Below are 24,573 nucleotides of genomic sequence, written 5' to 3' on the forward strand. Positions count from 1 at the left end.
TCGAGGTATTTGTGCAAATAAATATAATCCATGGAATCACAAAACCTATCAAAATGAAAGAATTGATGATGGACTTCCCAATCAAATTCGTCGTAACACTCATAATGATCAACTTTACGCAGGTCCCATTGTATTCCGGAAGCGCGTAGCATTGGGCATGATAAACCCCAATTTATTGCTTCTTCTCCACCAATAATGCCGACGTTCTCAACTCGTTCTAAAAAAATAGGATTTCGCATAATAAGTTTTTGGTATTCAGTAAGCCCTATTAAAAAATAATCACAAAAATCTAAACATTTATCTATCCAACCATAAAGAAGCTATTATATCCCATTTAAGTTGGGCCAGTCTCTTTTTAGGGTTCCATACCTTGGGTCTTTATGTTCATAAGTGATATGGAAATGGATCGAGTAATCTGTTCTTTTATCCAAGAAAAGGTATTTATAGTTTGCATAGTCCAACCATTGATTCCGAAAATTTATACAATAAATTGGGTAGGTTGCTTGTCTTGTGATATATATGATAAACATACAAATAAATATTTTTGAATAAGGAGTACTCAGTTTAGTGATTCACAATTCATATTATTACTTGTACTAAAACTTAAATAAAATTATGGACAAATTTGGAAAACTCAAGGGATTCCGGTACGCTGGTCTACTTCTTCACATCCACCGTGCAATGCACGCAGTTATTGATAGACATAAGAATCATGGTATGCACTTCCGTGTACTAGCGAAAGCGTTACGTCTATCTGGTGGAGATCATATTCACTCTGGTACCGTAGTAGGTAAGCTTCAAGGAGAAAGAGATATTACTTTAGGCTTTGTTGATTTACTACGTGATGATAGTTTCCATACCTTCGAACTCTTTCGAGCATCTATCCACCAGTCAATCAATTCAATTACTTTACTTCTTTTGGGTTGGCAATGATACAAAAAGAAAGACCAAGCTCATGGGCTTATTATCCTAGGTCGGTATTTCCCGTCGTTGGCTCGACGTAGAACATTCTTCGGTCTTTTGAAAGCTTTATTTCTTCAATCATCCCTGATTGTTCATACTCATAGAATGCTTTTAATCTGTGACCATTCACCTTGAATACTTTACCAGAATCCACACTTTTAATCTCAACTGCACCATGATCAAATATATTAGTAATAACAAAGGGACCAGGCCATCTAGATCGAAGTTTGCCAGGGAATAATTTCAAACGAGCATTGTATAAAAGAACTTTTTGTCCTATAGAAAAAGTAGTTTTGACTATCCTTTTATCATGAAATGCCTTAGTCTTGTCTTTGTAAATCTGAGCATTTTCATAAGGCTCTAATCTGGTTTCTTCAAGCTCTTGCAAACTAAGTTTTCTCTGCTGCCCAGCCAAATCATAATCCATATTACATTGCTTAACAGCCCAATAAGACTTATGCTTGATTTCCACAGGTAAATGACAACCTTTCCAAAAAACAAGTCGATATGGTGACATCCCTAAAGGCGTTTTGTAAGCTGTCCTATAGGCCCATAATGCGTCATCTAGCCTAAGGCTCCAGTCCTTCCTATTAGGGCTCACCATTTTTTCTAATATCTATTTGATTTCCCGATTAGACAACTCAGTTTGACCGTTTGTTTGAGGGTGATTAGCAGTTGCTACTCTATGTGTCACATGAAATTTCTCAAGAAGAGCACCAAAAGTTTTATTGCAAAAATGAGTTCCTCTATCACTAATTATGGCCTTTGGCATGCCGAACCTATTAAAAGTGTAACTCTTAACAAATTTGACAACGGTCTTAGCATCATCAGTTATGGTGGCAATAGCCTCCACCCATTTAGACACATAGTCCACAACAAGAACAATGTAAAGATTACCAAAGGATGAGGGGAAGGGACCCATAAAATCAATGCCCCAAACATCAAATATTTCACAGACTATAATTCCATGTTGTGGCATTTCATTTCTGTTAGAGATATTACCTGTGTTCTGACATGGTTCACAAGACTTAACAAAAATATAAGCATCTTTAAACAACGTAGGCCAATAAAAACCACACTGAAGGACTTTATATGCAGTCCTTTGAGGACCAAAATGTCCCCCAGCTTCCAAAGAATGACAAAAATTGAGAATAGAAGTGAATTCAGATTTATCGACACACCTGCGCATGAGTTGATCTGCACAACATTTCCAAAGGTATAGGACATCCCAAAAATAATACTTTGATTCAGATTTAATCTTTTCCTTTTGAGCTCTAGACAATGTAGGAGGGAATTGTTCTAGTCACTAAGTAATTCACCATGTCAGCATACCAAGGAGTATCAATACGGCATAAAGAAAGTAGTTGTTCATCAGGAAAGAACTCGGTCATTAACGGCCAATCATCTCTAGGAACAATCCTACTTAAGTGGTCAGCAACCGGATTCTCTACACCATTTTTATCCCTAATTTCAAGGTCAAATTCTTGCAACAAAAGCATCCATCTAAGCAATCTAGGTTTTGACTCTTTCCTTTTCAACAAAAATTTAAGAGCTGTGTGATCAGAATATATAATCACATCAGTGCCAAGCAAATAAGGTCTAAACTTTTCCAAAGAAAAAACAACAGCATACATTTCTTTTTCAGTCACAGTGTAATTGCATTGGGCAGGATCAAGTGATTTAGAAGCATAATGGATCACGTAAGACTATTTATCTTTCTTTTGACCTAAAGCAGCACGTATTGTCTTATCACTAGCATTACACATGATTTCGAAAGGCAATGACCAATAAGGTGGTCTAATAATAGGAGCAGAGGTTAGTTTATCTTTCAGATCATCAAAAGCTTTCTTGCATTTATCATTAAAGTCAAAAGCACCATCCTTACCAAGTAAAACACATAAAGGCGATGCAATTTTAGAGAAATTTTTAATAAAACGTCTGTAAAAGCAAGCATGCCCTAAAAATGACCTAATTTCATGAACACAAGTAGGATAAGGTAATGAACTAATGACATCAATTTTAGCTTTGTCAACCTCTAATCCTTTAGCACTTATAATATGTCCAAGAACTACACCTTGTTCAACCATGAAATGACATTTTTCAAAATTCAACACAAGGTTAGTTTCAACACATCTTTTCAGAACTCGAGACAGACTATGAAGGCATCTATCAAATGAATCACCAAATACAGTAAAATCATCCATAAACACTTCCATATCTTTTTCAATTAAATCAGAAAAAATACTCATCATGCATCTTTGAAAAGTTCTAGAGGCATTGCACAATCCAAAGGCATTCTCCTAAATGCAAATGTACAAAAAGGACAAGTAAAAGTGGTCTTATCTTGATCTTTAGGAGCTATTGGTGAAGGAAATAGTGCCCTTGGTCCAAGTATGCATTTAATGATAAGTCTAATAAATACGGTTCAGTATCAATTATGCAAGTTATTAATTCAGTGAGATCAAGTGAACTGAATGCCTAGCTAGTGGCCGCTTCAGTTCAAGTGGATTAATCCACAGCTTACTCTTGACTGAACCCGTAGGGTCACACAAATAGTATGTAAACGGATCAAGTATTTAATTGCATTAAATACTCTATCTAATGCATATTCGAAATCGACAGATCTTGGTTTCAGTGGGAGCTGGGATCGTCAAAGGCAAGTAAATGAATACTCCGGAAACGATGATATTGCCGGAAACAGAAATATGGATCGTATCGGAGAAATAAATATTATCCAAGTCGTAGATGTTGCCGGAAACGGAAACATGGTACGTGTCGGAAAATATTATCGGAAATGGAAATACTGTCGGAATCGGAAATTTTGCCGGAAACGGAAATATTGCCAGAATCGGAAATATTATCGGAATCGGAAAATAATTCTGGAAACGGAAATATTAAATATTTGTTCGAAACGGAAATTAATTCCGGAATCGGAAATGTTAAATATTGTTCGTATCGGAAATGAATTCCGGAATCGGGAAATTAATCGGAAGCGCATCGTACGAATTAGCATAGGACGAGCTTGCTAGACAAAGGCCCAGCACGAAGCCAGGCCCGCGTCTAGCAAGCCAGCGCCACACGAACAACCAAGGCCATGCCAGGCCCAGCGCAAGGCCAGGCCCAGCAGGCCGTGGCTGCGCGCGCAGCTGCGAGCAGTGGGCTGCGAGCAATGCTGCTGCGCTCGCGTGGGCTTGTAGCTCGCGTGGGCCGAGCGGCCTTGTGGGTTGTGCGCGGGCATGGCCGGCACGCTTCCGGGTCATGCTCGTGTAGTGTTTGTGCTTCCATACGGAACCTAAAACGTATAAGATTCGTTTTATGATTAAATTCCTAATCCTAAAAGATAAATTAATTGAATAAGAGTTCTGCTAGGATTCTAATTTAATTAATTCGTATCCTAGTAGGATTCGATTGCTTATTCCATGGCCTATAAATATGAGATCAAGGCTCATAATTTATAACGAGTTTGAAGTATTCAAAGGTAAGAATTTGAGCAAAAATTCAGTCATACACTTGCCCATTATAGCCGAATATTTTAGTACCATAAGGGCGATTCTAGTTGGTCAATCTTAAGGCGGATCCGGACGTGCTGTGGACTTTCTACGGAGGGACGACACTTGGAGTCCTAAAGACTTGTTCTTGTTCGGTTTGGGCGCAGCAAGGGAGGGCACGCTACAAAGAGTATGCATCCTAATTATGCTAATTGGTATGTGGCAATTAATTTGGAATCCTGGCTTTTATGGTTTTTCCGCATGATTTATATTCAATTATATGTATCATAACCTAACAGTGGTATCAGAGCCTCTAATTAATTCCATAATAATTTCTTAACATGGTTAAATTTTACAAATTTGCAAAGAATTAAAAGGGGTGATTAATTTTCGTAATTCTTAATTATTTGCAAATTGTGTTTATTTAATTATATGTACGCAGTTTTTTCTGCAGTTTCTTCGTTACTCAACGAAATCGAGTGATTTTTGTGTCAATTCCGCATGTAAAAGGCATTCTAAAATTTGGACAAAAGTACTATTTTTCGGCCGAACCAAAAATTCCCAAATTCGAAGCTTAACTATGACTTTTCGGAGGTTTTAGTTTTTCGAACGCAAAAGTTTGTAATTTTAAGATGTTAAATTGAATATTTGCGATTCTTGTTGTTAAATCTGGAATTTTTGATTGACCTACTGTATATGTTTAACAAATTTGAATGCCTAAGCTTGTTATTTATACAACCTAATTTGTAATTGTAATTAATTTGTTGAAATTCGAATACTTTAGAATTGATTTGATTTTCATAATTAATTAACGATTTAATTAGGTATCCATGATTAAAAACCACATAAAAATTGTTAATTTATGATAAATTTTAGATTTTTATGACCTAGATTTGAATCCATGATAAGCGGAAATTAATTGATTAATAAATTTTCGATTTTTCTCCCTAAAACTATGAAATTAATATGATTTATTAATTTGTCATTAATTTTTTAAATAAAAGTTTTAATTTTATGCAATTCGCTCATAAAACTTGCACGCACAAAGCAATGGACGCTACGTGTTACCCTTAAGGGGTGTTGTATAGTGCGGGCATGCGACGACGAGCAAGGGAGCTCGTCGCCCATGCGGTACAATGCAGCGAGCAATGGCCATGGCACACGAGCACAAGGAAGCACGATGCCCTTGTGTCGAGTGTTGTGCGCAGCGTGGGCGAGGGGGAGAGAGCGATGGGCGTTGGCGCAAGCCAAGCGAGCAGTCGCGTATGGGCAGCAAGCGAGCTGCGCCACAACGCGCGCTTCCGCGCCCAGCGAAGCAAGCCGACGCGTCGAGGGAGCGGGCTGCACGCAGCGTGGCCTGGGCTTGCTGCGTTGCGTGTGGCCTGTTCGCGTGGTGCTATACGATCATTCGAGGGGCGATGCTGCCTCGTGCACTCGACGAGGCTTGGGCGCAAGCCCAAGTGCCTCGTCTTGTTATGATTGATTCGTTTTGATTTTAATTTTAAATTTTCAGTTCGGAAACGATTTTAATTAATTTTAAAGTTCGTAATTTAAATTGTTTTCTCGGAATTTAATTTTCAATAATCTTATTATCATAAATTTAATTTTTACTAATTATTTTACTAAAATTAAAACCTTGAATTAATTTAAATTCATTTTAATTCAACTGAAAATAAATTAAATGGATTCAATTATAAGTTTATATGAGCTTTAAATTTTAATTAAATTTGTATGTTTCCGGTTAGACTAGGAAATACATTTTTATGTTTAAAATTAGTAAAGCATGTGAATTTATTGGTTTAAGTGGGAGCATTTTAGTCATAAACTCTTGATTAGGTCTACATTCCTTTAAGGTCAAACAACTTGATTAGAATTAATAAGGACTAAATAATTGGTAGATTATTGGTGCCCTTGATTAATTGCTGCAAATATTTATGTGATGCATAACATGTTCTACGAACCAGCTATGTGGGCCATTCATGATAATGAATGGGTGAATGGTATATATTGTATATGTATTGTTTTGTAGGTTATTGGAAAGTGACTAGTATGGCCCAAATAGGATAGAAAATATGGTATGCGCACCATTAATTTGAATGTAATATTGGTCTAAAGTACCAAATTTTATTGCTTTTAAATATGGTCTGCGTACCATCAAATAGTTGTAATTAGTTTAATTATAGCTTATCATATTTGAAGAAAATGGCGCCTCTCATGGTGAAATTCAAGACGGAGTTTCCAATCCATTTTCAAGACGGACTTTGAAGTTGAAGCTTCAAGATGAAGTCGGGCCATACTAGATCACATTTATATCTTATGCATGTTTTAAGTTATTTATTGCTTTAAATATGTCTTAATTATGTATAAGATTATAGCTTGATTATGTTGCATGATTAAGGATTTTAGTTCACTTAAAATCTAACCAACATAGTAAGAGCCTTAAGTTCCGAACTTTAAAATTGAGTTAAAAGGTGCCATGCCAAAATAACACTTACTTGGATAACCTTTACATCAATCTTAGTAATAGTTTTCCACCATAGCGAGGTGTTACTTATTGATTATAAAGGGGTAAGGTACACAAATAATTGTGAGTACATGTTAGTTTTGGTGAAACTCAACGATATAAGTAAGGAGTCCTTTTATCGTGGCAAACGGGATAGATTTACCTAATAAGTTCTTAGACGTACCTATCAACCAAGAGTAGTTTCTAGCTAGACTATTAGCAAAGGCTTTGCTTACCTAAAATATTTTAGAATTGAGTCTAAATACATAATGTGCTTAATTCTTCAATGATTTTAAGGATCTTGGAATCATTTTATTCACACCTGCCAGAACAATAGATTCGAATAAAATGCCAATGACTTGTTTAAATTGCATGATTGCTTTAATTTTCAAGTTATTACTCATGATAAATGTTTAGACTTTTCATGCTTCAATGTATGTTTTAATTATTGTAGATAATTAAATATCTTGCACTGAAGTAAATCCTTTTAGAAAGGTAACAGTAAATTTCCTCGATTGGTAGTGAATCCAAGAACGATTCACGAAAATGAGAGAGAATGAGCAATTTAAAATGTACGTTTCTTTAGCGACTTTTATGGTTGTTTTCGAGTATCAAAGTCAAATGGGAAACCGATTGGTGCTTGTGAATTCAAAATACAATGTAGTTTTGAGATCATAAAGCATTGAGTTTAAACGCTCAGCTTTACCAATGGTTAACAACCTAACATCCTTTTCCATTTAATTCTCAAATGAGTCTAGTCCCTAGACATTCGAATAGATCAATGCTTAAAGAACTTTAAAAGCTTCTTGAAAGATCATCTAGTTGAAACATATTATTCAACATAAATAAAATGGTAAGAACTTTGTTGGAGTGACATTGGACATGTCTAACAAAGTATAAAAGTCAACACTAAAGAATTCAATTCTTAAGACTATAAGAAAGGGTACAAGAAATAGGAAAAACAAGGAACAAATGAAAGGAATTTACGATTCTGTTTCTAGCTATACGTTTATGTTTAAAGAAAAAGTAACCTATCAGTCAAACTTCCTTGGTATCATATACCGCTTGAGGTTCTTACTTCGGTAATAGCTCAAACAATGGAAGCTAGGATACACTAATGACCTACAAGTGGGAAATGAACCATGGCAATGCTACATTAGTTGTAGATCATCTAGTTTGTTTTAAGTCCTTTCAAGGCCGGAACATAATGGCTATTTTGTTTCATAATCAGGATACCTAAAATTCTGTTTTCAAACACAGAAATACTCACATTCAAGAAGAACAAAAACAATGTTTGTTTGTTTATTTGAATGAAATGGTCATTTACTGGTTGAGTCAATATGCTTGATAAAACAAACAACTCTTTAACAATAAGAACTTTACTAGGTTCAAATCTGTTGGAAATTCTCATTGGGAAACACAAAGGAAAAAAGGGTGAGTGAAAATTCAAGAGTCCCACATTGGAAAAACTCTTCATATTCCTCTTGTTTATTAATTGGGGAATGAGTGTAACTCTTGTTTAAGAAAGTGTGAGAATGGTATGGGTGGACACATCACACACACGCGCGCGCGCGCCGGGCCGGGCGCGGGCCGCGGGCCGTGGGCCGTGGGCCGTGGGCCTTGGGCCTTGGGCCTTGGGCCTTGGGCCTTGGTACTTGGTACTTGGTACTTGGTACTTGGTACTTGGTACTTGGTACTTGGTACTTGGTGTTAGGTTATGATACATATGACATATACATAGATCATGCGGAAACAACCATTAACCCAGGAAACATATTATTTACACATAATCATATAGCATAATTAGATGCATACTCTTTGTTGCGTGCCTTCCCTAGCTGCGCCCGAACCGAACAAGAACAAGTCTTTTAGGACTCCAAGTGTCGTCCCTCCGTAGAAAGTCCACAGCACGTCCGGATCCGCCTTAAGATTGACCAACTAGAATCGCCCTTAAGGTACTCAGAAAATTCGGCACTTTTGAGCAAGATGTGTGTTTGATTTTCTCTCAAAAAACTCACTTTTGAATACTTGAAAACTTGTGTATAAATTATGAGCCCTAGGCCTTTATTTATAGAGTTATGGAAAAGGAATCGTAATCCTAGTAGGATGCGAATTAATTGGAATTAGAATTCTACATGAATTCTACTTAATCAATTTATCCAATAGGAATAGACATTTAATCATACACTGACTCTTGCAGATTCAGGAATCTCGCATGAGCTGAAACTCACACACACACGGCAGCCACAAGGGCTGCCCATGCGCGTGCGAGCAGCAGCCCGCGCAGCACGGCCCACGCATGCGCGGCCTTGTGCGCGCTGGGCTGTGGCGTGCGTGCTTGCTGGGCGATGGCCTGGCTTCGTGCTGGGCCTTCGTCCGGCAGGCCTCGTCCGATGCTAATTCGTACGATACGCTTCCGATTAAATTTCCATTTCCGGAATCTATTTCCGATACGAACAATATTTAATATTTCCGATTCCGGAATTAATTTCCGTTTCGAACAAATATTTAATATTTCCGTTTCCGGAATTATTTTCCGATTCCGGTAATATTTCCGATTCTGACAATATTTCCGTTTCCGGCAATATTTCCGATTCTGGTAATATTTCCATTTCCAATAATATTTTCCGATACGTACCATGTTTCCGTTTCCGGCAACATCTACGACTTGGATAATATTCATATTTCCGATGCGATCCATATTTCCGTTTCCGGCAATATCATCGTTTCCGGAGTATTCATTTCTTGCCTGTGACGATCTTAGCTCCCACTGAAACCAAGATCCGTCGGTTCCGAATATTCATAGATGGAGTATTTAATGCCATTAAATACTTGATCCGTTTACGTACTATTTGTGTGACCCTACGGGTTCAGTCAAGAGTAAGCTGTGGATTAATATCATTAATTCCACTTGAACTGAAGCGGCCTCTAGCTAGGCATTCAGCTCACTTGATCTCACTGAATTATTAACTTGTTAATTAATACTGAACCGCATTTATTAGACTTAACATAGAATGCATACTTGGACCAAGGGCATTATTTCCTTCAGTCTCCCACTTGTCCTTAGGGACAAGTGTGCATTTCCTAATTCCTTTGTCGCTCGATGCTTGCTCTTGAACATAAGGTAAGAGTTGTCATCCTTATTATGTCCAGAGGTGTTCCTCGGTTTCAGAGTTCAACTGATCAAATAAACAGATAATCATAGCCTATGATTCATCCGAGCACGGCCATGCATTTCACAGTTTCTAGCTCTCCGAGTGGCCTTGTACAACTTTTAAGCATCTCATCCCGATTTATGGGAGGACAATCCCAATCTTGCGATCTTGAGATTAGACTTCGTTTGATAGGTGATTACCTGAGCGTTGCCTTTATAGCCTCCTTTTACGGTGCGACGGTTGGTCAACGTCAAAGCAACCAGTTCTCAAACAAGTAATCTCAAATCACTCAGGTATTGAGGATTTAGTGTCTAATAATTTAATGAAATTTACTTATGACAGACTTTCATCTCTTACAGTAAAGTTTCATAGGTCTTGTCCGATACTAGTCTTCCCAAAGTAAGTATCTATGCAAATGATTATGACATTGCCATGTCCACATAGTTCAAGAAACAGAACTACTAGTCATCTTGCATTCTAATCGTCTAACGTTTTCTATGCGTCCAATTTTATAGAAAGCTCCGATTAGGGACCATTTTCAACCTTTGACATTCAAGTTCACTTGATAGACATTTCTTAGTCACAGGACTGGTCCTGACAGTCTATCTTGAATATATCGTCAAGTTGAAGGGACTCATCATTTAATAAACCACAAATTAAATGGAAAAATGAATTCCTTTCATTTATTGTGAATGATTAACCAATAATGTTTTACAAAGATTTAAACTCTAAAACTTTAAAACATTAAACAGAGACATCAAAGCCATTCTCCAATATGCTTGATTCCCATAGCTGCAGTGTGCGAGTTGTGCTTCGCTTGCGGCAGAGGTTTAGTTAATGGATCTGATATATTGTCATCAGTTCCAATTTTGCTTATCTCGACTTCTTTTCTTTCAACGAACTCTCGTAGAAGGTGAAATCTACGAAGTACATGCTTGACTCTCTGGTGGTGTCTAGGCTCTTTTGCCTGTGCAATAGCTCCGTTATTATCACAATACAGGGCTATTGGTCCTTTAATGGAGGGGACTACACCAAGTTCTCCTATGAACTTCCTTAGCCATATAGCTTCCTTTGCTGCTTCATGTGCAGCAATGTACTCCGCTTCAGTTGTAGAATCCGCAATGGTGCTTTGCTTAGCACTTTTCCAGCTTACTGCTCCTCCGTTGAGGCAGAAGACAAACCCAGACTGTGATCTGAAATCATCTTTGTCGGTTTGGAAACTTGCGTCCGTATAGCCTTTAACAATTAATTCATCATCTCCACCATAGACCAGGAAGTCATCTTTGTGCCTTTTCAGGTACTTCAGAATATTCTTGGCAGCAGTCCAATGCGCCTCTCCTGGGTCTGACTGGTATCTGCTCGTAGCACTGAGTGCGTACGCAACATCCGGGCGTGTACATATCATAGCATACATTATTGAACCAATCAATGATGCATATGGAATCCCATTCATTCGTCTACGCTCATCAAGTGTTTTTGGGCACTGAGTCTTGCTTAGAGTCATTCCATGAGACATGGGTAGGTAGCCTCGCTTGGAGTCCGCCATCTTGAACCTATCAAGCACTTTATTGATATAAGTGCTTTGACTAAGTCCAATCATCTTTTTAGATCTATCTCTGTAAATCTTGATGCCCAATATGTACTGTGCTTTTCCTAGATCCTTCATCGAAAAACATTTCCCAAGCCAAATCTTGACAGAGTTCAACATAGGAATGTCATTTCCGATAAGCAATATGTCGTCGACATATAATACTAGGAAAGCAATTTTGCTCCCACTGACCTTCTTGTATACACAAGATTCGTCCGCGTTCTTGATGAAACCAAAGTCACTGACTGCTTCATCAAAACGTATATTCCAGCTCCTGGATGCCTGCTTCAATCCGTAGATTGACTTCTTTAGCTTGCATACCTTTTTAGCATTCTTTGGATCCTCAAAACCTTCAGGCTGTGTCATAAACACAGTTTCTGTTAAAACGCCGTTTAAGAAAGCAGTTTTGACATCCATCTGCCATATTTCGTAATCGTAATATGCAGCGATTGCTAACATTATTCGAATAGACTTTAGCATTGCAACTGGTGAAAAGGTTTCATCGTAATCCACACCGTGGACTTGCCTGTAACCTTTTGCAACCAATCTAGCTTTGAAAACTTCAAGTTTCCCATCCTTGTCCTTTTTCAGTTTGAAAACCCATTTGCTTCCAATGGCTTGGTAGCCATCTGGCAAATCGACCAAATCCCATACTTGGTTTTCAGACATGGAGTCTAATTCAGATTGCATGGCTTCTTGCCACTGCTTGGAGCTAGGGCTCGTCATAGCTTGCTTGTAAGTCGCAGGTTCATCACTTTCAAGTAATAGAACATCATAGCTCTCGTTCGTCAAAATACCTAAGTACCTTTCCGGTTGAGATCTATATCTTTGCGATCTACGCGGGGTAACATTTCTAGATTGACCATGATTCTCACCAGATTCTTCTAAAGATCTCTGAGTTTCATCCTGAATGTCATCTTGAGCATTCTCTAGAGTTTGTTGTTCGACTCGAATTTCTTCGAGGTCTACTTTTCTCCCACTTGTCATTTTGGAAATGTGATCTTTCTCCAAAAAGACACCATCTCGAGCAACAAACACTTTGTTCTCAGATGTATTGTAGAAGTAATACCCCTTTGTTTCCTTTGGATAGCCCACAAGGATACATTTGTCAGACTTTGGATGAAGTTTGTCTGAAATTAATCGTTTGACGTATACTTCACATCCCCAAATCTTAAGAAAAGACACATTTGGAGGCTTTCCAAACCATAATTCGTATGGAGTCTTTTCGACAGCTTTAGACGGAGCTCTATTTATAGTGAGTGCAGCTGTATTTAGTGCATGTCCCCAAAATTCTAATGGAAGTTCGGCCTGACCCATCATTGACCTGACCATGTCTAGCAAGGTTCTGTTCCTCCGTTCTGACACACCGTTCCATTGTGGTGTTCCAGGAGGAGTCAATTCTGATAGAATTCCACATTCTTTCAGATGGTCATCAAATTCATAGCTCAGATATTCACCGCCTCTATCAGACCGCAGTGCCTTAATCTTCTTGCCTAATTGATTCTCTACTTCACTCTGAAATTCCTTGAATTTGTCAAAGGATTCAGACTTATGCTTCATTAGGTAGACATAACCATACCTACTGAAGTCATCAGTGAAAGTGATAAAGTAGCTGAAACCACCTCTAGCATTTGTACTCATTGGTCCACATACATCTGTATGGATTAAACCCAATAGTTCATTTGCTCTTTCTCCAACTTTAGAGAAAGGTTGCTTTGTCATTTTGCCAAGTAAACATGATTCGCATTTACCATAATCCTCTAAGTCAAATGGTTCTAGAATTCCTTCCCTTTGAAGTCTTTCTAAGCGTTTCAAGTTTATATGGCCTAATCGACAATGCCACAGATAGGTGAGATCTGAATCATCCTTTTTGGCCTTTTTGGTATTTATGTTATATACTTGTTTGTCGTGATCTAATAAATAAAGTCCATTGACTAATCTAGCAGATCCATAAAACATCTCTTTAAAATAAAACGAACAACTATTGTCTTTTATTATAAAGGAAAATCCCTTAGCATCTAAGCAAGAAACTGAAATGATGTTTTTAGTAAGACTTGGAACATGGAAACATTCTTCCAGTTCCAAAACTAGCCCGGAGGGCAACGACAAATAGTAAGTTCCTACAGCTAATGCAGCAATCCGTGCTCCATTTCCCACTCGTAGGTCGACTTCTCCCTTGCTTAACTTTCTACTTCTTCTTAGTCCCTGTGGATTGGAACATAAGTGTGAGCCACAACCAGTATCTAATACCCAAGAAGTTGAATTAGCAAGTATACAGTCTATAACGAAAATACCTGAAGATGGAACGACTGTTCCGTTCTTCTGATCTTCCTTTAGCTTTGGACATTCTCTTTTGTAATGGCCTATTCCATCACAATAAAGACAGCTTGATGTGGACTTGTCCTGCTTTGATTTAGCATTGCCCTTGGACTTTCCACCTTTCTTGAATGGTCTCTTTCTAGCCTTGAGTAAATCTTTGGCTTCACAGTCCAGTACTATTTCAGCCTTTCTGACAAGGTGAATAAATTCTGCAACTGTTTCTTCTCTTGGTTCACTTAGGTATTGTTGCTTGAAGCGACCAAACCCACTGTGTAGTGAATTGAGCAAGACAGAGACTGCCATCCTTTCGCTTATTGGTGTTCCTAGTAGACTTAGGCGATCAAAATATGAACACATAAGATCCACATGGAACCTCAGTGGGACGCCTACCCTCTGTTTAGTGCGAAGGAGCTGAACATGTGTTTCTTGGACCTCCATCCTATAACACCTGTTGGGAGAACTAACCTTTAGACCAGACATTGATTCAATCAACTCATGGACGTTCAGGTCCCTGTCCTCCGTACTTCCACGACAGATATCCCTCAGATTCTTGATGAGCGTAAAAGGTTCATAGGCTACAAACCTTCTAGCCCAATCATCAGGGATATTGTTCAGCATGAGACTCATAACCTTTTTGAGATCCGCATCCCAGGCGTAAAATCTCTCAGGGGTCATGTCTCTGGCATAGTAGCTTGGCATGGGATGTGATAGTACATACTCAAGTCCATTGAGTTTGACTATTTCAACTAGCTTAGCTTCCCATTCAAGAAAATTTGTCAGGTTCAGCTTGACCATAAGCTCAGAACCCATGATGATGTTTTGATTGTTGTTTGCCATATTAAAAACTACAATTGAAAAGAATAAACAAATAAATAACCATTCACAGTTTCTCTTAATAAACTTAAATTCTAGCATTCATGCATAATTCAATGTTTATTAAGCATTTTATTCAAGTTATGTGTTCCGGCAGGTGTGAATAAAATGATTCCAAGATCCTAAAATCATTGAAGAACTAAGCACAGTTTGTCGACTTAATCCTAGAACATCTTAGGTAAGCAAAAGCCTTTTGCTAATAGTCTAGAAACTATTCTTGGTTGATAGGTACGTCTAAGAACTTATTAGGTAAACCTATCGAATTTGCCACGACATAAAAGGACTCCTTACTTATATCGTTGAGTTTCACCAAAACTAACATGTACTCACAATTGTTTGTGTACCTTGCCCCTTTAGGACCAATAAGTAACACCTCGCTGAGCGAAAACTATTACTAGATTGATGTAAAGGATATCCAAGCAAGTGTATATTTTGGCATGGCACCTTTTAACTCAATTTTTTTTTTAAGTTTGGAACTTAAGGCTCTTACTATGTTGGTTAGATTTTAAGTGAACTAAAATCCTTAATCATGCAACATAATCAAGCTTTTGATCTCATGCATTTTAAGACATATTTAAAGCAATAAATAACTTAAAACATGCATAAGATATTTGTGATCTAGTATGGCCCGACTTCATCTTGAAGCTTTGACTTCAAAGTCCGTCTTGAAAAATCTCCGTGGGAGGCACCATTTTCTTCAAATAGGATAAGTTATAACTAATTACAACTATTTGATGGTACGCAGACCATATTTGAATTGAAAAACAACTTTGGTACTTTAGACCAATTACATTCAAATTAATGGTACGCAGACCATATTTTCTATCCTATTTGGGCCATACTAGTCACTTCATAACCTGCAAAACAGTACATATACAATATATACCATTCACCCATTCATTATCATGAATGGCCCACATAGCTGGTTAGTAAAACACATTATGCGTCACGTAAACATTTGCAGCAATTAATCAAGGGCACCAATAATCTACCAATTATTCAGTCCTTATTAATTCTAATCGAGTTGTTTTAACCTTAAGGATTTGTAGACCTAATCAAGAGTTTATGACTAAAAAGTGCTCCCACTCAAACCAATAAATTCATATGCTTTACTAATTTTAAACATAAAATTGTATTTCTAGTCTAACCGGAAACATACAAATTTAATTAAAATTTAAAGCTCATATAAATTTATAATTGAATCCAAAAATTTAATTTTAATTTCAGTCGTATTTAAATTAATTCATGATTTTAATTTTAGTAAAATAATTAGAATAAATTCCATTTATTATAATTATAATATTCAAAATTAAAATCCAAGAAATTAATTCAAATTATTAATTTTAAAATTAATTAAAATTACGTAAACTGAAACTTTCAAATTAAACATTCAAAACGATCTAATCGAAACGCAAACACCCTACGCGTTGCACGCCCATGGGCTGTACGCACACAGCCATTGCTGGCCATGTGCGCGCAGCCCATGCGCTCGTTGCATAGCTGCTGCTGTCCCATACGCAAGCCTCCGCACAGCGCCCACCGCACGCGAGCTATCGCTCGCAGCGCGCGCGCGTTACCGCGCTCGCTGGTGCGCGAGATCGCTCGCTGGTGCGCGCGAGCCATCGCTCGCTGGGGCGCTGCATCGCTCGCTGGTGCGCGCGAGCCATCGCTCGCTGGCGCGCGAGATCGCGCGCTGGTGCGCGCGAGCCATCGCTCGCTGGCGCGCGAGATTGCTCGCTGGTGCGCGCGAGTGATGCTGTGCGCAGCGCTCGTGGCACGCGAGCTTGCGCTCGCTGCGCACGAGGCTGCGCGCTGTTGTGCGAGGCAGCGCGCGCTGTGGCGCAGCTCGCTTGCTGCCCACACGCGACTGCCTTGGCTCGCCCCTCGCCCATGCCCATCCGTTCATTGCTCGTGGCACACGACACAAGGCAGGGCTGCTGCCTTGCGCTCGTGCACTACGCCCTTGCTCATTGCATTCGTGCCGCACGGGCGACGAGCTCCCTTGCTCGTCGTCGCATGCCCGCATTATACAACACCCCTTAAGGGTAACACGAAGCGTCCATTGCTTCGTGCGTGCAAGTTATTTGAACGAATCGCATAAAAATTTAAAATTTATATTTAAAATTAATGACAAATTAATAAATATTATTAATTTCATAATTTTAGGGCGAAAAATCGAAAATTTATTATCCAATTGATTTCCGATTGTTATGGATTCAAGTCTAGGTCATAAAAATTTAAAATTTGTCGTAAATTTACAATTTTTATGGTGGTTTTTAATCATAGGTTTCTAATTAAATTACAATTAATTATGAAAATCAAATTAATTCTAAATTATTCTAATTTTCAACAAATTAATCATAATTACAAATTAGATTGCATAATTAACAAGACTAGGCATTCAAACTTGTTAAACATATGCAGTAGGTCAATCAAAAATTCAAGATTTATCAACAGGAATCGCAAATATTTAATTTAACATCTTAAATTTACGAAATTTTGCATCCGAAAAACTAAAACCTTCGAAAAGTTATAGTTAGGCTTCGAATTTGAGAATTCTGGGTTCGGCAGAAAAATACTATTTTTGTCAAAATTTTAGAATGCCTTTTACATGCGGAATTGACACAAAAATCACTCAATTCGGATGAGTAATGAAGAAACTGCCGAAAAACTGCGTACATATATTTAAATAAACGCAATTTGCAATTAATTAACAATTACGAAAATTAATCACCCCTTTTAATTCTTGCAAATTTGTAATATTTAACCATGTTCATGCAATTTAGATTATGAAAATAATAAGGGGCTCGTGATACCACTGTTAGGTTATGATACATATGACATATACATAGATCATGCGGAAACAACCATTAACCCAGGAAACATATTATTTACACATAATCATATAGCATAATTAGATGCATACTCTTTGTTGCGTGCCTTCCCTAGCTGCGCCCGAACCGAACAAGAACAAGTCTTTTAGGACTCCAAGTGTCGTCCCTCCGTAGAAAGTCCACAGCACGTCCGGATCCGCCTTAAGATTGACCAACTAGAATCGCCCTTAAGGTACTCAGAAAATTCGGCACTTTTGAGCAAGATGTGTGTTTGATTTTCTCTCAAAAAACTCACTTTTGAATACTTGAAAACTTGTGTATAAATTATGAGCCCTAGGCCTTTATTTATAGAGTTATGGAAAAGGAATCGTAATCCTAGTAGGATGCGAATTAATTGGAATTAGAATTCTACATGAATTCTACTTAATCAATTTATCCAATAGGAATAGACATTTAATCATACACTGACTCTTGCAGATTCAGGAATCTCGCATGAGCTGAAACTCACACACACACGGCAGCCACAAGGGCTGCCCATGCGCGTGCGAGCAGCAGCCCGCGCAGCACGGCCCACGCATGCGCGGCCTTGTGCGCGCTGGGCTGTGGCGTGCGTGCTTGCTGGGCGATGGCCTGGCTTCGTGCTGGGCCTTCGTCCGGCAGGCCTCGTCCGATGCTAATTCGTACGATACGCTTCCGATTAAATTTCCATTTCCGGAATCTATTTCCGATACGAACAATATTTAATATTTCCGATTCCGGAATTAATTTCCGTTTCGAACAAATATTTAATATTTCCGTTTCCGGAATTATTTTCCGATTCCGGTAATATTTCCGATTCTGACAATATTTCCGTTTCCGGCAATATTTCCGATTCTGGTAATATTTCCATTTCCAATAATATTTTCCGATACGTACCATGTTTCCGTTTCCGGCAACATCTACGACTTGGATAATATTCATATTTCCGATGCGATCCATATTTCCGTTTCCGGCAATATCATCGTTTCCGGAGTATTCATTTCTTGCCTGTGACGATCTTAGCTCCCACTGAAACCAAGATCCGTCGGTTCCGAATATTCATAGATGGAGTATTTAATGCCATTAAATACTTGATCCGTTTACGTACTATTTGTGTGACCCTACGGGTTCAGTCAAGAGTAAGCTGTGGATTAATATCATTAATTCCACTTGAACTGAAGCGGCCTCTAGCTAGGCATTCAGCTCACTTGATCTCACTGAATTATTAACTTGTTAATTAATACTGAACCGCATTTATTAGACTTAACATAGAATGCATACTTGGACCAAGGGCATTATTTCCTTCACTTGGTACTTGGTACTTGGTACTTGGGAATGCGGTTCGCGGGCGTGGGGTGGGTTTTGTGGGTCAACCCTATTCTTTTTGGTAACTGGACCGTTTTGCCTAAGTCATTGTTACGGGAATCTGTATTGATTACGTAACCGTTGGATTAATTACCATTAATTTCGTCCGTTACTACATTCAATGTCTCTGACCGTTTTTGGCTGTTGCAACATTCATTCCCTCAGCCGTTTTTGTCTGTTGCAATGCTTTCCTTCTAATTATTTAAATCAGAGTTTCAGTTCCCTTCACACAGAAAATCATACACACAAAATACGAAAACACATTCTTACTCTCACACAAAATTGCTCTCGGTTTTGGGCATACGTTCTGACTCCATCCGGCTTTGTGAGTGCACACAACGTCGGAGTTGCGCTAATCCTGGAGGGCGACCGCATTCTGTTCTACTGCACCGGGAGGTAGCGCGGAATCGTCTTTTAGGACAGTGGGTGTCCACGACGCAACAATTGTTCTTCGTTCAGTTCATCGAATCAGATAAGTTTGTTCTAATTTTCGCTTTAATCGGAACAATCTAAAAGACGATTATTATGGCTTTGACTTCCAAATTCATGATTCCTGATATGTCTAAGTTAGAACCTCTTGATGGCAAGAATTATAAACGTTGGGCTGTTAGGATGCGATTCTATTTAGAACAAATTGAGATTGCTTATGTGCTTGATGACGTTGTCGAACCTGATGATGAAACTGAATTGCATGCTTTTGAGTTGAAATTTGCTAAAGATGATAGGACATGTAAGGGCATGATGTCGAATACTTTGCTTGATATCTATATGGGGTTTAATCATGCTAGGGATATTTGGGATGCATTAGAAAAGAAATATGGAACTGATGATGCTGGTACTAAGCGTTATTGTGTCAGTAAGTGGTTAGCTTTTCAAGTCCAAGATGATAAACCAATTATTGATCAGATTCATGCTTATGAAAATATTTGCATTGCTATGGCTGCCGAGGGTTTGAGTATTTGTGAGATTACCCTTGCTATAGTTTTAATTGAGAAACTCCCACCCTCTTGGAAAGATTTTCGTAATCAGTTAATGCATAAGAAAAAGGACCTTACCTTAGAGGAGCTTGTAGGTCACCTGAAAATTGAGGAGGAAAATCGTATTAAGGATAAGGGTCAATCTGTGTTTTCCGGGTCTGCTAAGGCTAACCTTGTAGAACCTAAGCCTCATGCATATTCTGAAAAGTTTAAGGGAAAGGGAAGTCCTTTCAAGCCTCAAGGGAAACCAATGAAGTATAAGTTCAAGGGCAAGTGTTTTGAATGTGGGAAAACTGGTCACAAGTCTGTAGATTGCAGATCCAAGAAGAAGTCGGATCAGAACCAAGCCAACCTTGCTGAAGCTAATGAAGTTTCTAATCCTAACCATTTTGTTGCTGTTGTTTCAGAAGCTAACTTGACAGGTAATGTTGCTGAATGGATCGTTGATACTGGAGCAACGAGACATATCTGCACCAACAAAGACATGTTCACTACCTACGAAAAAACTGATGGTGAAAATGTCTTCATGGGTAATTCAGCTTCTGCAACTGTTCAAGGCAAAGGGAAGATCGTTCTCACTCTTACCTCTGGAAAACTTATTACTCTTACCAATGTGTTGCATGTTCCAGAAATGCGTAGGAACCTGATTTCTGGTAGCTTGCTAATGAAGGCTGGATTGAAGCTTTCATTTGATTCTGATAGGCTTGTTATTACTCATAATGGGGAGTTTGTGGGAAAGGGTTTCTGTAATGGGGGTTTATTTACTCTTGATGTCAAACTTGAAATTATGAATAAGAATGCTAGTACTTCTTCTGTTTATATTGCTGAGTCTATTGATTTATGGCATGCAAGGTTGGGTCATCTTAACATTGCTTCAATTAAAAGGCTTAAACAACTTAACTTGATTCCCAGTTTTTCTAAAACTGATTTTGCAAAATGTGAAGTATGTGTTGAGGCCAAGTTTGCAAAGAAGCCATTTAAATCAATAGATAGACAAACTAAAGTACTAGAGCTTGTTCATAGTGACTTGGGGGATTTTAAAAATTATGAGAGCAGGGGTGGTAAAAGGTATTATATTACTTTTGTTGATGACTGCTCAAGATTCACCATGGTTTATCTTCTCAGGTCAAAAGATGAGGCTGAGGAAATGTTCCTCAAATACAAGGCCGAAGTGGAGAACCAACTTGATAGGAAGATCAAGAGACTTAGGAGTGATAGGGGTGGTGAATATGACCCTAACACTCTTAAGGCATTTTGTGAGCAGAATGGGATCATTCATGAGACAACGGCTCCCTACACACCCGAGCAGAACGGGATTGCTGAAAGGAAGAACAGAACATTGAAGAACATGATGAATTCTATGCTTATTAGTTCTGGGTTTTCTGATAACATGTGGGGGGAAGCTATATTATCTGCTTGTCATGTTTTAAACAGGGTACCTCACAAGAAGCTAGACAAGACTCCATACGAAATATGGAAGGGTCGTGCACCTAACCTAAGTTATTTGAAAGTGTGGGGGTGTCTAGCAAAGGTGGCTATACCCAGCTTCAAAAGGGACAAGATTGGTCCTAAAACTGTTGATTGTATTTTTATTGGTTATGCTTACCAAAGTGCTGCATATCGTTTTCTTGTTAAAGGTGCTAACAATTCTTATGCAGGTGGTAACATCATTGAGGCAAGAGATGCCGAGTTTTTTGAAACAGTATTTCCTTTGAAAATATCTTGTATCAATGATGTGCCTTCTTCTAGCACTTCTTCTAGTATGCCTGTTGTTGCTCCTCCCACCTCTGATGTGAATTCTGAATTGGAGCCAAGGAGGAGCAAGAGGGCAAGAAAGGAAACCAGTTATGGTGATGATTTTATTACTGCTTTCTTAACTGAACCTTACTTGATTGATGATGACTTTGTTTATGTCTTTATTTTGGAAGATGATCCTAGGACCTATGAAGAGGCTATGAAATCTGTTGATGCAGTGTTTTGGAAAGAGGCAATAGATAGTGAACTTCAGTCAATCCTAAGTAACAATACTTGGGAGTTGGTTGATCTGCCTAGGGGTTGCAAGCCCATTACTTGTAAATGGATCTTTAGGAAAAAATTGAAATCCACTGGATCCATTGACAAGTATAAGGCTAGAATTGTGGTAAGGGGATTCACCCAAAGGCATGGTATTGATTATTTTGATACTTATTCTCCTGTCACTAAAATTGCTACTATTAGAACTTTGATTGCTCTTGCTTGCATTCATGATCTTGTTGTGCATCAAATGGATGTTAAAACTGCATTTTTAAATGGTGATTTGGATGAGGAAATTTACATGGTTCAACCGGAAGGGTTTGTTGTTCCTGGTCAAGAGAATAAGGTTTGTAAATTAGTCAAGTCCTTGTATGGGCTTAAGCAAGCTCCAAAGCAATGGCATGACAAATTTGACAAGACTATGACAGGTAATGGGTTCCATGTAAATGAAGGTGATTCTTGTGTTTACTCTAAGCATGATTTTGATGGTTGTGTGATTATTTGTCTTTATGTGGATGATATGTTAATTTTTGGGACTAATTTGGATCGAGTAAATGAGACAAAAAGTTTTCTAAGTTCTAAGTTTGAAATGAAAGATATGGGTGAGGCAGATGTGATTTTAGGAGTGAAAATCAAGAGAACTCCAAATGGCATTTGTCTTAGCCAAGCTCACTATGTTGAAAAGTTACTTAAAAAATTTAACTCTTTTGACGTCGATCCAGTTAGGACTCCCTATGATCCAAGCATCCACTTAAGGAAAAATAATGGTGATCCTGTTAGCCAATCTGAATATGCTAAGATTATTGGTAGTGTTATGTTTCTGATGAACTACACTAGACCTGACATTGCTTATTCTGTGAGTAGATTAAGCAGGTATACTCATAACCCAAGTCATGAACATTGGGATGCTTTGAAGAGATTGCTCAGGTACCTTAAGGGTACCATGGATTGGAGTTTGCACTACTCCAAGTTTCCAGGAGTTTTGGAAGGCTATTGTGATGCTAACTGGGTTTCTGGCAATGATGAAATTAACTCTACCAGTGGTTATGTTTTCACCCTAGGGGGTGGAGCTGTGTCTTGGAAATCTTGTAAACAATCTTGTACTGCTATGTCTACTATGGAATCTGAGTTTATTGCTCTTGAATTGGCAGGTCATGAGGCAGAATGGTTGAGAAATGTGCTTGCAGATATTCCGCTGTGGGGGAAGCCAGCTCCTTCAGTTGCACTTCATTGTGATTCGCAAGCGGCTATTGCTGTGGCAAACAACCATGCCTACAATGGGAAGAAAAGGCACATTCGTTTGAGGCACAAGGCCATCAAAGAATTGTTGTCAAGTGGGGTGATATCACTAGACTATGTAAAGTCTGAAATGAACATTGCGGATCCGTTAACGAAAGGCCTATGTAGAAAACTAGTTTTGGAAACATCGGAAGGGATGGGCCTGAAGCCCGTTGAATGAATTGTAAAATAATGAACTCCTACTCACAGAGTTCAAAGGACGACATTATTGTTATAATTCGGAAGCACAAAATTTTATTTTTTGTCCATCCCCTAGATGTTATAATGTGCTTGCTACAATAGGAAAGAGGTTGAGCATACGGCTCTTAATGAACCCATACCATATGTTTGGTGGTGTGAATGTAGCTCACACTTGATGGGATTCACCTACGTAGGTGTGGAAGTGTGGCCGCTTCCTATGAGAATTGCGATGTGGGCTATTCTCTAGAGCACCTATGAGCATATCCAGGTCGGACGTATGGCCAGTATAAGGCGTCACTTTATTCGCGGAGTCAGAATGTCATACATATTCAGTTGCGTGCTTTAAGTGACGGGTTTCTATCTCCCTATCAAGTTCAATACGAAAGTCACTTGGTAGGAAAGAGATCATAGCTTAAATGTCACTAAGTGTTAATTCAAGTCGAAAGACATTGACACCTATTCAATTGTTTTGTTTGCCCAAAACCAATATCCTTCTCCTTTCTTTTCTTTCTTTTCCGCATATTCGAACCTGTGGGGGATTGTTGGAAATTCTCATTGGGAAACACAAAGGAAAAAAGGGTGAGTGAAAATTCAAGAGTCCCACATTGGAAAAACTCTTCATATTCCTCTTGTTTATTAATTGGGGAATGAGTGTAACTCTTGTTTAAGAAAGTGTGAGAATGGTATGGGTGGACACATCACACACACGCGCGTGCGCGCCGGGCCGGGCGCGGGCCGCGGGCCGCGGGCCGTGGGCCGTGGGCCGTGGGCCGTGGGCCTTGGGCCTTGGGCCTTGGGCCTTGGGCCTTGGTACTTGGTACTTGGTACTTGGTACTTGGTACTTGGTACTTGGTACTTGGTACTTGGTACTTGGGAATGCGGTTCGCGGGCGTGGGGTGGGTTTTGTGGGTCAACCCTATTCTTTTTGGTAACTGGACCGTTTTGCCTAAGTCATTGTTACGGGAATCTGTATTGATTACGTAACCGTTGGATTAATT

General features: G+C 38.8%; 1 protein-coding gene across 1 annotated transcript; it reads right to left on the bottom strand.

Annotated features, from left to right (window-relative positions):
* Nucleotides 1–964: 964 nt before the first annotated feature.
* On the bottom strand, nucleotides 965–1,567 carry LOC130461648 (uncharacterized). The gene has a single exon (XM_056829807.1). The coding sequence runs from the start codon at nucleotides 1,565–1,567 to the stop codon at nucleotides 965–967; it is 603 nt and encodes a 200-aa protein (XP_056685785.1).
* Between the last annotated feature and the right edge of the window lie 23,006 nt (nucleotides 1,568–24,573).

This window comes from Spinacia oleracea, chromosome 5 (genome assembly GCF_020520425.1).
Source record: "Spinacia oleracea cultivar Varoflay chromosome 5, BTI_SOV_V1, whole genome shotgun sequence".
Lineage (NCBI taxonomy): Eukaryota > Viridiplantae > Streptophyta > Magnoliopsida > Caryophyllales > Amaranthaceae > Spinacia > Spinacia oleracea.